Source organism: Lolium rigidum, chromosome 5 (assembly GCF_022539505.1).
Source record: "Lolium rigidum isolate FL_2022 chromosome 5, APGP_CSIRO_Lrig_0.1, whole genome shotgun sequence".
Lineage (NCBI taxonomy): Eukaryota > Viridiplantae > Streptophyta > Magnoliopsida > Poales > Poaceae > Lolium > Lolium rigidum.
Window position 1 is genome coordinate 10,301,252 of NC_061512.1, and position 13,896 is coordinate 10,315,147.

The window sequence follows — 13,896 nt, forward strand, 5'->3', positions numbered from 1 at the left end:
TCTCCTCCACTTCTCCTCACTACTCCTCCACTTCTCCTCAGTTCTCCTCCTTGGATGCAAACTTCTCCTCCACTTCTCCTCCTCCTCCTCCTCCTCCACCACCACCACCACCACCTCCGGCGGCCGGCCTCCTCCTCCACCACCACCACCTCCTCCGGCCAGCCCCTCCTCCTCCACCACCACCTCCTCCGGGGCCGGCCTCCTACTCCGGCGACCTCCTCCGACCGGCCTCCTCCTACTCCGGTGACGACGACCACCTTCTCCTCCTCCTCCTACTCCGACGACCTACTCCGGCGACGACCACCTTCTCCTCCTCCACCACCACCTCCTCTTCCACCATGACCACCTCCTCCACCACCACCTCCTCCTCCACCACCACCTCCTCCACCACCACCACCTCCACCACTTCCACCACCACCACCTCCTCCACCACCACCACCACCACCTCCTCCACCACCACCACCACCACTACCACCTCCTCATCCTCCTCCTCCGGCCATCCACCCACCTATGGCTACCTTCCAGCGAAATATCAAAAAAAATTAGAAAATCGGCGGCCCTGGATCTAGATCTAGATCTAGATCTAGCCGCCATTTTTTTTTTGATTCTGTGGCGCACCACCGTCGGTGCGCCATAGAAATAAGTTTCTGTGGCACACCACCGTCGGTGCGCCACAGAAATAAGACTTTCTGTGGCGCATGGGCCGGTGCGCCACAGAAACCTTATTTTTGTGGCGAGAATTCTGTGGCGCACCACCCATGCGCCACATAATCATTTTTTGGTGCGCCATTGATAAGGCTTTTCCTACTAGTGGTTGTATTACCTGGGGGCCAAAGGCCACAATATATAGTACATGTACAGGTGCAAATATGCAGGAAGCCCCTATCATATGGGGAAACTACAATATACAGATATATACATCTAACAGAATGCACTACAACAACATAATAGGAACACAAAGCAAGGATCAGATTCCTGCAAATCAGTATTAACCATCAACACATATCCACATACAAAGTTTTGTAACATAATAGATACGTGTCGCATTGATGTTTCCGATCGTCGTTTCCTGCTCGTCATTTTCTTTTTTTCGCGTAGAAGGCGGAAGCTTTATTACTCAATAAGAAGGTTACAATCACAAGCTACAAAGTCTGATAAAAAACGAGGGGAACAGTCAGACCAAAGCCGGCTGAACTGTCCGACTCTCGCATGAGTAGCTAAAAAATCTGCAACTCTATTCTGTTGACGATCTACTTTCATGAGAACAAGCTCCCTTGAACCATTGATCACTTGTTTCAGCTCCATCACAAGCTTGGTATGTTGTGATCGGTCCAAACCTTCCTCCTTCGGAGTCTTTAGGACAGCTGAACTATCAGATTGTAGCAGCAGTGGTGCGTCAGGTACTGAAGAGCCAACAACAATCCTTCCTTAATTGCTAACAGCTCAGCTTCATATGCATCAGTAAGATTTTTATAGACCTTGCACGCTATCATCAAACAGCTCCTGTGTGATCACAGACGATACAACCAATACGAGCAGAGCCATTAAAAGGGAGAAAAGATCCATCCACATTGTCATTTCCCGATCGTCCTTTTCAGTGAAACCTCTCTGTCAGACAAAGAAACAACATAACGAAATCGTTGTAAAACATTTTCCCTAAAACTTCTAGTGTTGCATTTCTCATGTCATGGAATTAGCCAGACTAAATAAATGTTACGAATCAATGACAATTTGATCTCTAACTAACTGTAACTACTAGTGTGCCTTCCGCCCTTCCCCGTAAAAAAAACTTAGTGTTCCTTTGTCAGTCGTACTACACTTGTGCTTCAGAGTTTAGCACCTGTGACTAGGTCGATCACATGTTCTGCAGCTGACTTTTCTGTTCATTACCAACCAATCAGTGCTTCCAGTAAAACATACTATTTCTTCTTACATACCCAACACAAGCAGAAAAAACTACTATCGTGCCTTTGTTAGTCCTACTGCTCTTGCCCTTCAGGGTTTCAGATAGCACCACACTTGTTAAGCGGAACAACGGCAGCAGTTCATTTTCGCAAAAAAAAGAAAAGAAAAACGGCAGCAGTTCCACCTATGACTAGATCGATAACACGATCTCCGTATGACTTTTCTATTCATTACCCGGGGTGATTCCACATCTGGTCGATGGTGGTTTATCTATCCTTCAATATGCCGATGACACAATTCTATTTGTAGATCATGATCTCGAAAAAGCTCGCAATCTGAAATTAATTTTGGCGGCTTTTGAGCAGTTATCGGGATTAAAAAATCAATTTCCATAAAAGTGAATTGAAAATAGTGGAAGAAAGAGTACATAAAAGTTAATTTCGCTATTTGGGTATTCCAATTCATTATCGAAGACTCGCAATTGATGAATGGAAAATAGTGGAAGAAAGAGTACAAAAACGCTTTAGTAGTTGGAAAGATAAATTGTTGTCCCTGGGAGGAAGACTGGTACTCATTAATTGAGTACTGACAAATATAGCACTGTATATGTTATCATTCTTTCTAGTACCAAAAGGAATTCTACATAAACTCGATTATTATCGATCCAGATTTTTTTGGCAAGGGGACAGCGAGAAAAAAATATCGATTGGTTGAATGGTGTATAGTTTGTAGTCTCAAAGATCAAGGAGGGCTTGGAGTTCCTGGAAATCAAGAATTCAGCCCTAGTAGGTAAATGGCTGTTTAAGCTTCTGACTGAGGATGAGATTTGCTAAACTATTCTCAGGAGAAAGTATATGGGCTCGAAGATGTTATCCCAAGTGGTTTGGAAATCAGGGGATTCACACTTCTGGGCTGGTCTCATGGCGGCAAAGAATGTCTTCTTCGGCTATGGTACTTTTTCGATCAAGAATGGAGCACATATATGGTTCTGGGAGAACATTTGGTTAGACAATGCACCCTTAAGTAGTGAACAGTATCCTGCCTTGTATAGTATTGTTCGTCGCAAAAGTGATACCATTGCCACGGTAATGGCTACCTCACCTCCGAATGTGACGTTCAGACGAGTTTTACTTGGGCAAAGGATGTTGGCATGGAATTCCCTGATTCACCGGCTAGGAGATATACAACTATCGCCTGAACCGGACTAATTTAGGTGGAATCGTAATGCAGATGGCACTTTCTCCGTAAAATCACTATACAATACGATCCTTCACTCCGACATACCGGTTGATAATAATAAGAAAATTTGGAAGATGAAGATACCATTAAAAATTAAAATTTGGATGGTACCTTCATCGAGAAGTTATTCTCACCAAAGACAATCTCGTTAAGCGAAACTGGCATGGAGGTACACGGTGTTTTCTGTCAACAGGACGAAACGATTAAACACCTTTTCTTCCAGTGCCAATTTGGGAGATCTATATGGTCAGTCATCCAAATAGTGTCTACCCTGTATCCCCCGACTAGTGTGGCCAATGTCTTTGTCAATTGGCTTCATGGTGCCGATTCAAGGTTCAAGTTGCTTCTTAGGGTGGGGGCGCTAGCAGTTATCTGGGCGCTTTGGCTAAGTAGAAATGACAAGATTTTTAACGATAACAATTGTTCCTTTTTGCAGGTTATCTACAGATGTACATATATTCTCCGTTTGTGGTTACCTCTTCAGCGAGTGGAGAACCGAGACCTATTTACGGAGGTCTGTAGACGGTTGGAGGCTACGAAGAGGGATACTTTTTCCCTACATGGGTGGCAGCATAGTCTACGGATTGAAGCCAAACCCACACCTTAGGCCTCTTGTAATTCATCGCTTCAATATGTATTTCGCTTAGTTTTGTTTTATCAGACATTTCACTTGAAACCTATAAACGGTTATGTGCATCCTGGTTATGCAGATGCTGGATGTAATTGCTTTTCAAAGTAATAAAACATCCTTTATCTTTTTAATTTAGTGCTTCAAATGAAACATAATATTCATGCTTACACACCCGACACAAGCACAAGAAACAATGGAAGGTTCCAATCCTGGCTCAGCCTCTGTCACTTGGAGTTGACACCCACGGAAGGCCGACTGCAGAGTCGGCGTCATGCTGATCGATTTGTCTATCGCGGAAGAAGAAAAAAGGAAGTTTCTTATAGAGGAAACTCATGGATGTGCAACCCACAAAAGGAAGTATTCTGAATCGAGAAGACAGAAAGCTGAAGATTGCTGCTGCAGATCAGTTGCAGAACCTGACATATTCTGAATCCAGAAGATGCTGCAGAGTGCTCTTCCATTTCTTCTGGATTACACTTTCTAATTCTCCTAACCACAAAGTTTTTCACACGATTAACTGAACTTAATCAGCAGTACTTCTACTACAAAACCATACTACCAAAGAAGAAGATGATTGATCAGGACTCAGGAGAATCAAGCATCTCTAGGATCCAGCTCGGGCAGCTTGGCTATCCTCACCATGCTCTGCTCCACGACGCCGTTGTTCCTCTTGCAGGACAGGCTGCCCAGCCCGAGCCCCGCCCACGCGAACCGCCGCTGTTCCTTGGCCGCCCTCCTCCCACCGTCGCCGCCTCGGCCGCCGGTGCTCTTTGTGCAGGCTAGGTACGCAGCCAGGAACGGGTCGTCCTCCGGCCGGACGGCGCGCGAGACGCCCCTCGTCAACGGCCGGCCCGGCGGCGGCGGCACGGACAGCCGCCGCGTCGGCGCCTGGCCCTTCCTTGGGCCCTCCGGCACGCCGCGGGGTTTCATGGCTGGCGCCGGTGCAAGCTTCGTGATGCCCTGCTCGTGACCCCACGACAAGACCACGGTGGCCGGCGCCTTCTTTGGGCTTTGCGGCATGCCACCACCGGCATCAATGGCCGCTTTGGGCACGATCGGCTCGTGCTCCCACGAGAAAGCCACAGTGACCGGCGCCGGAAGCAGGGCCTTTTCTTGCCCCATGGACATCAACACCGGCCTGCCAACGGATTCTTGCTAGTAGCTTTTTTCTTGGTGTGTTTGTTCTTGGCGGCGTGAGGAAGATGGACACGACGAGGAATAGCAGGGGGCAAATGGGTGGATCATGAAGGCATTATGCGTCCATGCATGCCAAGGGTGTGCTCCTGGGCGGTTATGGTCTTGATTAATGCAGGGACGGCCAAATGGACGAGATTGTATATATGGATTGATGGAGGCGAATGGTTTATATATACTTTGTAACCGTATTCTATTCGTGTACGCATACATGTACTACTCCCTCCGTCTCGGTTCACAGGGCTCAAATCGTTTTGCATCAGGACCAAGACGTTTTTTCATTGGACGCTAAAAACTCTCTCAAGTGTTGCATGCATTTACTTTGGAGAAGTAACCCCCTCTAATTACTCCTCAATTAGCTACCACTCCCGAGCTATTAGAGACACATGCATAGGTTAGTGGTGTCTCCCATCAACATGCAGCCAGCCCGGCATGCAAACGCGTTTCAGTTCCCACCCCAACCGCATGAATCAAGGTGTTTCTATTGAGCTAAAAAAAAGGAGAAAGGGGAAATGAAGTGTAATTAGAGGAGGTTACTACTCCTAATTAATTGCATGTAGGCCTTAGAGAAAAGCTAATGTGGGACAATTGTTTTTTCAAACTGAGCCCCGTAAACCGGGACGGAGGGAGTACAACACATTGTTAATTGGGGGATTAAAAGTCTATGAAGAAAATTAGGAAATTACTAGCACTAGTACAAGAGGGACAAGGAATGAATAGTAGGAAGATAAACAAAAGATAGGCAAATGATTCTGATTAGCGGTTGGAATAAACTGGAGAGGATGAAATGTTTGGTACTCCCATTGCAGGGAGTAGATTCCAATATTCAATCTAGACCTTCTAGACCTTACTCCAATTGCAACGGTAATACCTGCAGTAAGTAAGCAGTAATAACGATGCTAAGTTACAACGCAGCAGTCAAAGCACACATGTTTTTGGTACTGTATAATAGTTTGTGTCAAGAAAAAGGTGGAGTTATAATATATTTGCTTCATATACGAAGCTTCCAAAGACTATTGAACTGTGTTTCTGAATTTTGTCTTGCTTCAGCTGTTGCTGTTGGCCAATGACTTAAGTTATCTATCAATTACTACTTGGAAGCAAAGAAGAACAAATAGATCAATATACCGCAATAAACAGAAACAAGACCTGGAAAACTATTCATACAGTTTGTTGCTATCAGGTGGTTGCTAAATCCTTGTCATGTATTCTAAAGGACATGAGAAAACGCCAAGACGAAAAGTGCTAAAGGCATCCAAATGGATGAGCATGTACCAAATGATAAGTGCTAAAGACATGAAAGCTACAAAATAATGGAAAACTGATTAGAAATTTCATACCTTTAATTTTAATACCCACTCCGGTCCATGGTAAATGTCGTTGATTTTGTACAAATTTATACGCCCTCCAATCCACAACAGTAAGTGTCGGAGATTTAGTGCAAAAGTAGTACAAAGCGTATACTTGCTGCTATATACCATGTAGCAGGAGTATAACTTAGGAATTCGAACACTGAAGACTTGCTTATTTCATGATTGTGCCACATGTCTTTGATGCAAGTATACTAATCATCGTAAACTAATTAGACGTGGCTGGTTAATTGTAAATGACCAATCCCCAACGATCTGATTAGGATGGCCAGCGGCGTATATTACATACATAGGACTTCCTCATTATAGTCTTCGAACTGAGATTACGACGTTGATCTAGAATGTTGACTTTTCTAGTCCAACTAACCGGATACTCCTAATTTCTAATCGAAGTATACAAAATTAAGAAAATCTGAGTACCGCCTATTAGAATTCCTTCTCCATTGATTTCATACGAATTAGGAGATTTATGTGTTATTCTCCAGGATATTGGCACCTGGGTCCATTTGCTAGAACGAGCACAAATGTCGATTATTCTTTCGAACAACCAGCAGCTGCTGCTGCATATGTCCATTAAATTTAGCAGAAAATAGTTGGTGAGTAAATAGGAAAACAGGCTGAAAATGATCTTTTGGTCTATGTGTCGCTGTTGTTAGACGCTGAAGACATGTTAAAAGAAGGACAATCTGATAAAGAAAGTACGGTTTGCATAATTCACAATCAAATCAAGTAGCTAAACTTATTTAAGTTGATGAATCCAACCATCACGTGTCTATTTTTATCCTGGTGAATCAATTGACGACTTGAACACAGTTTGTTTTGAGTTTATTAATAAAGGCCGTGTGCATCATCACGATGCAGAGGTTGGGATCATATCCCCTTTTTGAAAAAAAAAGAAAAAAAATTGATGACTTGACGTACTTTTGTTTAGTAGGTTGCCAACCTGGCCTGTCGGATGTATTGTACGAATTAACAAGTATCGCTTCAGCTACTGGGTCAGATCTTCGTTTCTAATTATGCATAACTCGCAATCAAATCAGGTAGGTAAACCCCTTTTTGGCGAACACACAACGATCCAAGAGCCTGATTAATTTTAACCTGAGAATTATTAATGCACTTATGTTTGCAGGAGATGGTGTACGGGAGCATGACAGTACTAGTGACTTGGTCTGGGCCGTTTCTGTGGCAAATTAATCTACGTGGGGCTATGGCCTGTCTGTTAACTCCTTTTTGAATCCAGTACGTGTTACAGAGACGAAGACCGATCCCCGGAAGGGAAACATAAACTCTCTAGCTAGCTATCTCTACATACGTACAACCATGGGTCTCGACTAGACAGATCCGTGGGTCAATCAATTGAGGAGCCGGGCGGCGATGGACGGCGACGAGGAGCAGCCACCACCGGCGGCGTGGGCAGAGCCCGACGAGTGTAGCCGGTGGGCGATGACGTGCCTCCTCGGCTGCGTGGGCGCCGCGATCGTCAGCCTCTCCATGTACCTGCTGGAGCCGTTCCACCACCTCGGCTTCCTGTTGATGCTCCTGGGGATCTTCTTCGTTGGTCTCTGCGTGGCTTCCCTGCTTGAACGATTCATGGACGACCCTCCGCTCGGCAATCCGCACGCACGAAGAATGTCCATGGTAGATGGATTGCTGTCGCTCTAGTAATCGTATATTGCTACTACTATGTGTGTGTATATACGCATACATGTGGCGATCTTGGCATGCTCTACTTAATTAATTTTACACAAGCCCTTTTTTTCGCTGGACGGTACTTGTGTATGTTTTGGAACTGCCCCCGGATATCCATGGGGTTACTACTCGCTCTTCCTGGTGTAAGACGATCAGGTAGAGGGTTCTACTCGGATAATTTACCGAGCCCCATGATCTTGTATTTATAGGAGGGTTACATTGCGGTGCAAGCAATACAAGGGAACCGTACAGTACAAGAACTCCTAATCCTATACAATGTCGGTAACTATGTTTAACACCCTCCCTTAATCATGACTTGATCAAGTTGAGATTATGTCTAAACTCTATAAAATTTCTCACAGGAAGTGGTTTTGTAAAACCATCAGCTACTTGATCTTTAGAAGGAATAAAGCGAATCTCTAGTTGCTTCTTCATCACTCGTTCTCGAACAAAGTGAAAATCTATCTCGATATGCTTTGCTCTAGCATGAAACACTGGATTTGCTGAAAGATATGTTGCTCCAAGATTGTCACACCATAAGCACGGCGTTTGAGACAATTTAACTCCAAGTTCTCCAAGCAAGGACTGCACCCATATTACTTCTGCTGTTGCATTAGCTACAGACTTGTATTCGGCTTCAGTGCTCGATCTGGAAACTGTATCCTGTTTCTTAGCACTCCAGGAAATAAGATTCGATCCAAAGAACACAGCAAAGCCTCTAGTTGACCTTCGATCATCTACACAGCCAGCCCAGTCTGCATCAGAAAAGGCACTCACCAAAGTAGAACTGGATTTAGTGAAAGTCAACCCAATGCTCAAAGTATCCTTGACATATCTGAGAATACGCTTCGCAGCAGTCCAATGCAAAGTAGTAGGAGCGTGTAGATACAGACACAGTTTGTTAACTGCATAAGAAATATCAGGTCTTGTGAGAGTAAGATACTGTAGCGCACCAACCATGCTTCGATATTTGGTGCTATCCTCAGGACCTAATAAATCTCCCTCCCTTGCCGTGAGCTTCTCAGAGGAGGACAAGGGTGTAGGTGAGCCTGAACAATGTGTCATGCCAACACGGGCAAGAACATCTTGAGCATATTTGGCTTGATTTAGAACAAGCCCATCATGTGAGCGATGTACTTCAATACCCAAGAAATAATGGAGATCACCAAGGTCCTTGAGAGCAAACTGTTTGTGTAAGTCATGAAGAAGTCTATCTGTCGCTGCTTGAGATGAACTAGCCACTATGATATCATCCACATATATGAGCATGAAGATAGTAACATGGGACTTACGATAGATGAATAGTGAGGTGTCACACTTGGATGCACGGAAACCGAGCTGAAGTAGCTGAGAACTCAACCGAGAATACCATGCACGAGGTGCTTGTTTCAGTCCATAAAGCGCCTTGTCAAGTTTGCACACATAGCCCAACTTCCCTCCATGTTCATATCAAGGAGGTTGACGCATATAAACTTCCTCTTCCAGAACACCATGAAGAAACGCGTTCTTAACGTCTAACTATCGCAAACTCCATCCCCGTGAGACAGAAATAGCAAGGACAAGTCTGACTGTAGCTATCTTCACAACTGGACTGAAGGTATCCTCATAATCAATACCATAACGCTGCTTGAACCCTTTGGCAACAAGTCGTGCCTTGTATCTGTCAACTGAACCATCTGCACGATGCTTGATTTTGTATATCCAGCGACAATCGATAATATTTTTACCTTGCGGAGTGGGAACCAACCGCCAGGTTTTGTTCTTCATGAGAGCACCATACTCCTCATCCATAGCCTCTTTCCAACGAGAATCTTGTAATGCAACTTGCAAATTGGCGGGTTCAGCAGACATTGCAGATAAACCCCATCACCATCAGTGTATGTCTTTGGCTTACGAATTCCCTTAGATGCGCGAGTGCTAGGACGAGAACCAGAAGGTGCTAGAGCTGGATTGGCAGGTGCCATAGGCTGCTACACAACCGGAGAGGGCACAAAAGATCCAGAATCTGTGGGGCTTGCAGCAGCTGACGCAGGAGTGGCCGCAGATGATCCTGTGGCCGACGGTGCGGGAGTGTGGGGCGGCGTAGAAGATCCGGCGCCCTGGCCAGCAGTGCGGCGACACGACGCGGGAGCAGGGCACCGTGCTGGGGACCGCGCCGTGGGGTTCCGTGCGCCAGGCGAATCATCGCCATCATTGGACGCGGCTGGATCAGCTCCGGGATTGGTGCGCGTGCGATCCGAGGCGATACGGGAGGATCCCGACGCAGATTCGACCAGAGAATCCTCCTCGTGGTCTGAAATTTCGTCTTCTTCTGCTGATATTGTATGAGAGCTGTTTTGACTCATTTGAGCACCATTTGGACCCAAATTTCCTCCAGCTTGATCAGGTCTTGCTGCTGTAACCTGGGGAACAACACTTGTAGTGCTAGATGCAGGATTAGTATTATCCAAATGTAAGTCATCAATTTGTACGTGCCCAAGCTCAAAATCTCGAAGAGATGGATCGAGTAGAAGAATTTCCTTCCGAAGAAGGGCACCAGCATTTGGATGAAGATTTTGAAAGGGAAACACAGCCTCATCAAAAACAACATCACGGGAGACATAGACACGACATGTGGACACATCGAGACACTTAAAACCCTTATGGCGAGGACTGTAGCCAAGAAAAATGCACTGTTTGGAGCGGAAAGCTAGCTTGCGTTTATTATAGGGGCGAAGATTAGGCCAACAAGCACACCCAAACACTCGGAGAGAGGTGTAGTCTGGTTGAGTACCTAAGAGACGATGAACAAGTGTATCATTATTTATAACTCGGCTGGGGAGCATGTTGATAAGATAGGTGGCAGTGAGGAAAGTTTCATCCCAAAATTTCAGAGGCATATGAGCATGAGCAAGAAGAGCTAGTCCTACTTCAACTATATGGCGATGCTTGCGTTCAGCAGAGCCATTTTGTTGGTGAGCGTGCGGACATGACACATGGTGTGAGATACCTTGGGATTGAAACAGAGAATTTAGTTTCTCATATTCACCACCCCAATCAGATTGAACAGTGAGAATTTTGGTGTTAAGTTGGCGTTCGACAAGTTTTTGAAAGTTGACAAAGGCAGGAAAAGCATCAGATTTCTTTTTGAGCAAATAAATCCATGTAAACTTGCTATAATCATCAATGAAGCTTACATAATAATCATGACGACCAACAGAAGTAGGTGCAGGACCCCATACATCAGAAAAGATCAACTGAAGTGGAGCTGTAGATCTACTGGTGGAAATAGGATAGGGAAGCTGATGACTTTTAGCCTATTGACAGGAATCACAAACTAACTCGATACTAGTATCTCTAACAAAGGAGAGTTTATTTTTGCTAAGAATTTGCCTAACAATAGCTGAAGACGGATGACCTAAACGACTATACCACCTTGCGTGTGACGGCTTGGCAGCAGCAAAGGCATGCTTGGACTGAGATGAAGACACCAATGATGATATGAGTGGATAAAGTCCTCCTACGCATCGTCCTCTATGAAGTATTCTCCGTGTGACCTAATCCTTGATCAAAAAATAGAAGGGATGAAATTCGAAGAACACACGGTTATCATAAGCGAAACGATGCACAGAAAGCAAATTTTTGGATGCATCGGGAACATGTAAGACATTGCGAAGATGAAAATTTTGAGCAAGGTTACGAACAATTGAATGACCAACATGTGAGATATTCATACCATGCCCACTTGTAGTGTTGACCCTGTCGTGGCCCTTGTACTTGTCACGGACCGTCAGGTTATTGAGCTCTCCAGTGATGTGATGCGATGCACCTGTATCGGAGTACCAGTTGGTATCGATCCCGTATGATGCAACATGAGCTTCCTTGTCATCACAGTCATCACCGTCATCGTCTTGGAAGCGCCACCAACAGTCTTTGGCAGCATGACCTTCTTTGTTGCAGATTTGGCAGATAATATCTACCCAGGGAGTGGTCCGACGGCATCCTCGCCCACGCCCATGCCCCCCTCCTGGAGGCGCTCGTCCGCCACCGCGACCTTGGCGAGGCGGGCGGTCGTCACGCCGGTCATCACGGCGTTGATCGCGTCGGTCATCGCGGCGCTCGGAGCGGCGATCATCACGGCGATCGCCGTAGTCACCACGGTCACTGCGTGATTGGTTGCTGAAGCGCCCACGACGTTGGCGAGAGGCCATATTGGAAGAACTCTCGAAGTCGGGGCTGGGGGAGCCGCAGAGCATCTCCTGACGGTGATCATAGGCATTGAGCTGCGCATAGAGAGAGGCTAGCGAGATCGGTGTCGTGACAACACCAAGGGCAGCGACAAGGGAGTCATAGTCAGACCCCAACCTGGCCAGGATGAAGGACACTTGTTCGCGGGTGCTGATGACCTCGCCAGCCGCAGCAAGTTCATCGACGATCGACTGCATCTTCGTGAGAAACGTCGCCGTAGACATCTGAAGCTTCTTTGTGTTTGCCAGGGCGATCCGAAGGTTCGTGACCTTGGTTTGGCACTGAGAGGCAAACATCTCCTCTATAACCTGCCAGACACCGGCAGCATGCTCGATCCTTTGGACGTGAGGAAGAACCTCAGAGGAGAGCGATTGGAGGAGGTATGATATGACCATCTGGTCTCTGGAGATCCAATTTTCATAGTCTGGATTAGACGCTGTTTTCGCCGGTTTGTCGGCTGTTTTGTCAGCGGCTTCGACTTCCACAATTTCCGGCGGGGCAGAATCTGAGCCATCAAGGAGGCCGAGTAGACGAGCTCCTCGAATCGCCTGCAGGACCTGGGCTCGCCACCCGGAATAGTTGGCGCGGGTAAGCTTATCCGAGGGAGGGGAGCCGAGGTTGATGATCTGGGTGTTGGAGGACGACGCCATGGGAGCGACGGAGGTCGAGGTCGGCGTCGTAGGGGATGGTTTCTAGATCGGTTTTGCGATCAGTTTTCGACGGCGAAGAGCCGGCCTGATACCATGTAAGACGATCAGGTAGAGGGTTCTACTCGGATAATTCACCGAGCCCCATGATCTTGTATTTATAGGAGGGTTACATTGCGGTGCAAGCAATACAAGGGAACCGTACAGGACAAGAACTCCTAATCCTATACAATGTCGGTAACTATGTTTAACACCTGGTTCACATCGTACTCATGCTGCCATATGCATCCTGCATAACATCGGGTTTGTGTTTGTGTTATAGTATCACTACGGGACAGCTGCAGTCTGCCGACGGCCGCCAGCCGTCGGCACAGCAAGGAAGGCCGTCGGCATAGGCTGTGCCGACGGTGACCGTCGGCGTAGCATCGTCGGCATAGTTTTGGTCGGGGACTGCCCGATCACCGTCGACATAGACTGGCCGTCGGCATAGATTGCTGTGCCGACGGTTTAACCGTCGGCATAGTATTTCAACATTTTCAAATTTATTTTTCAAAAAATATTCAAATTATGTTTTTTTGAAAAAAATAATATTTTTTTCTAATTTTCTAATTATTCTTTTTTTACTTGTTAATCTTTCACAATCACACTTAGTACACCTAATCTTAGGTTAAATTGCACGTGTAGTCAAACTTCCCAGTTGGTCACCCATCCTCAAACTACTCCTACCCCAGCACGCTTAACTTCTTGGTTCTCTTCGGATGAGCTTCCATGAAAGAAATGACACCTTATTGTTAATACTACCATATCAATCATATTAACCCTTTGACCGTGATGCCACACTTCTATATTTTTGAATTCTAAACAATCACTTAAGTAAACAACAATGAATATATATAAATAATAATAATATATAATTTGAAAAACAATTAAATAATTTTATTTTTATCTTTTTTATTTAATATGGAATAATTAATATCAGTAAATGCGAATTTGG

At 45.7% G+C, this 13,896-nt stretch overlaps 1 protein-coding gene across 1 annotated transcript; it reads right to left on the bottom strand.

Annotated features, from left to right (window-relative positions):
- Nucleotides 1-4,105: 4,105 nt before the first annotated feature.
- LOC124652247 lies at nt 4,106-4,897 on the bottom strand. The gene is made up of 2 exons (XM_047191268.1): nt 4,763-4,897; nt 4,106-4,663 (listed from the first exon to the last, which is right to left on the bottom strand). The coding sequence occupies exons 1-2, from the start codon at nt 4,895-4,897 to the stop codon at nt 4,370-4,372; spliced, it is 429 nt and encodes a 142-aa protein (XP_047047224.1). The 3' UTR covers nt 4,106-4,369.
- Between the last annotated feature and the right edge of the window lie 8,999 nt (nt 4,898-13,896).

Excerpts from the sequence above, each read along its gene's own strand:
- LOC124652247 (XM_047191268.1), bottom strand. The coding sequence starts at position 4,897 with ATGGGGCAAGAAAAGGCCCTGCTTCCGGCGCCGGTCACTGTGGCTTTC. Across the intron at positions 4,664-4,762 it reads CAAAGAAGGCGCCGGCCACC|GCGCCGACGCGGCGGCTGTC; the intron begins GTGGTCTTGTCG and ends AGGAAGGGCCAG.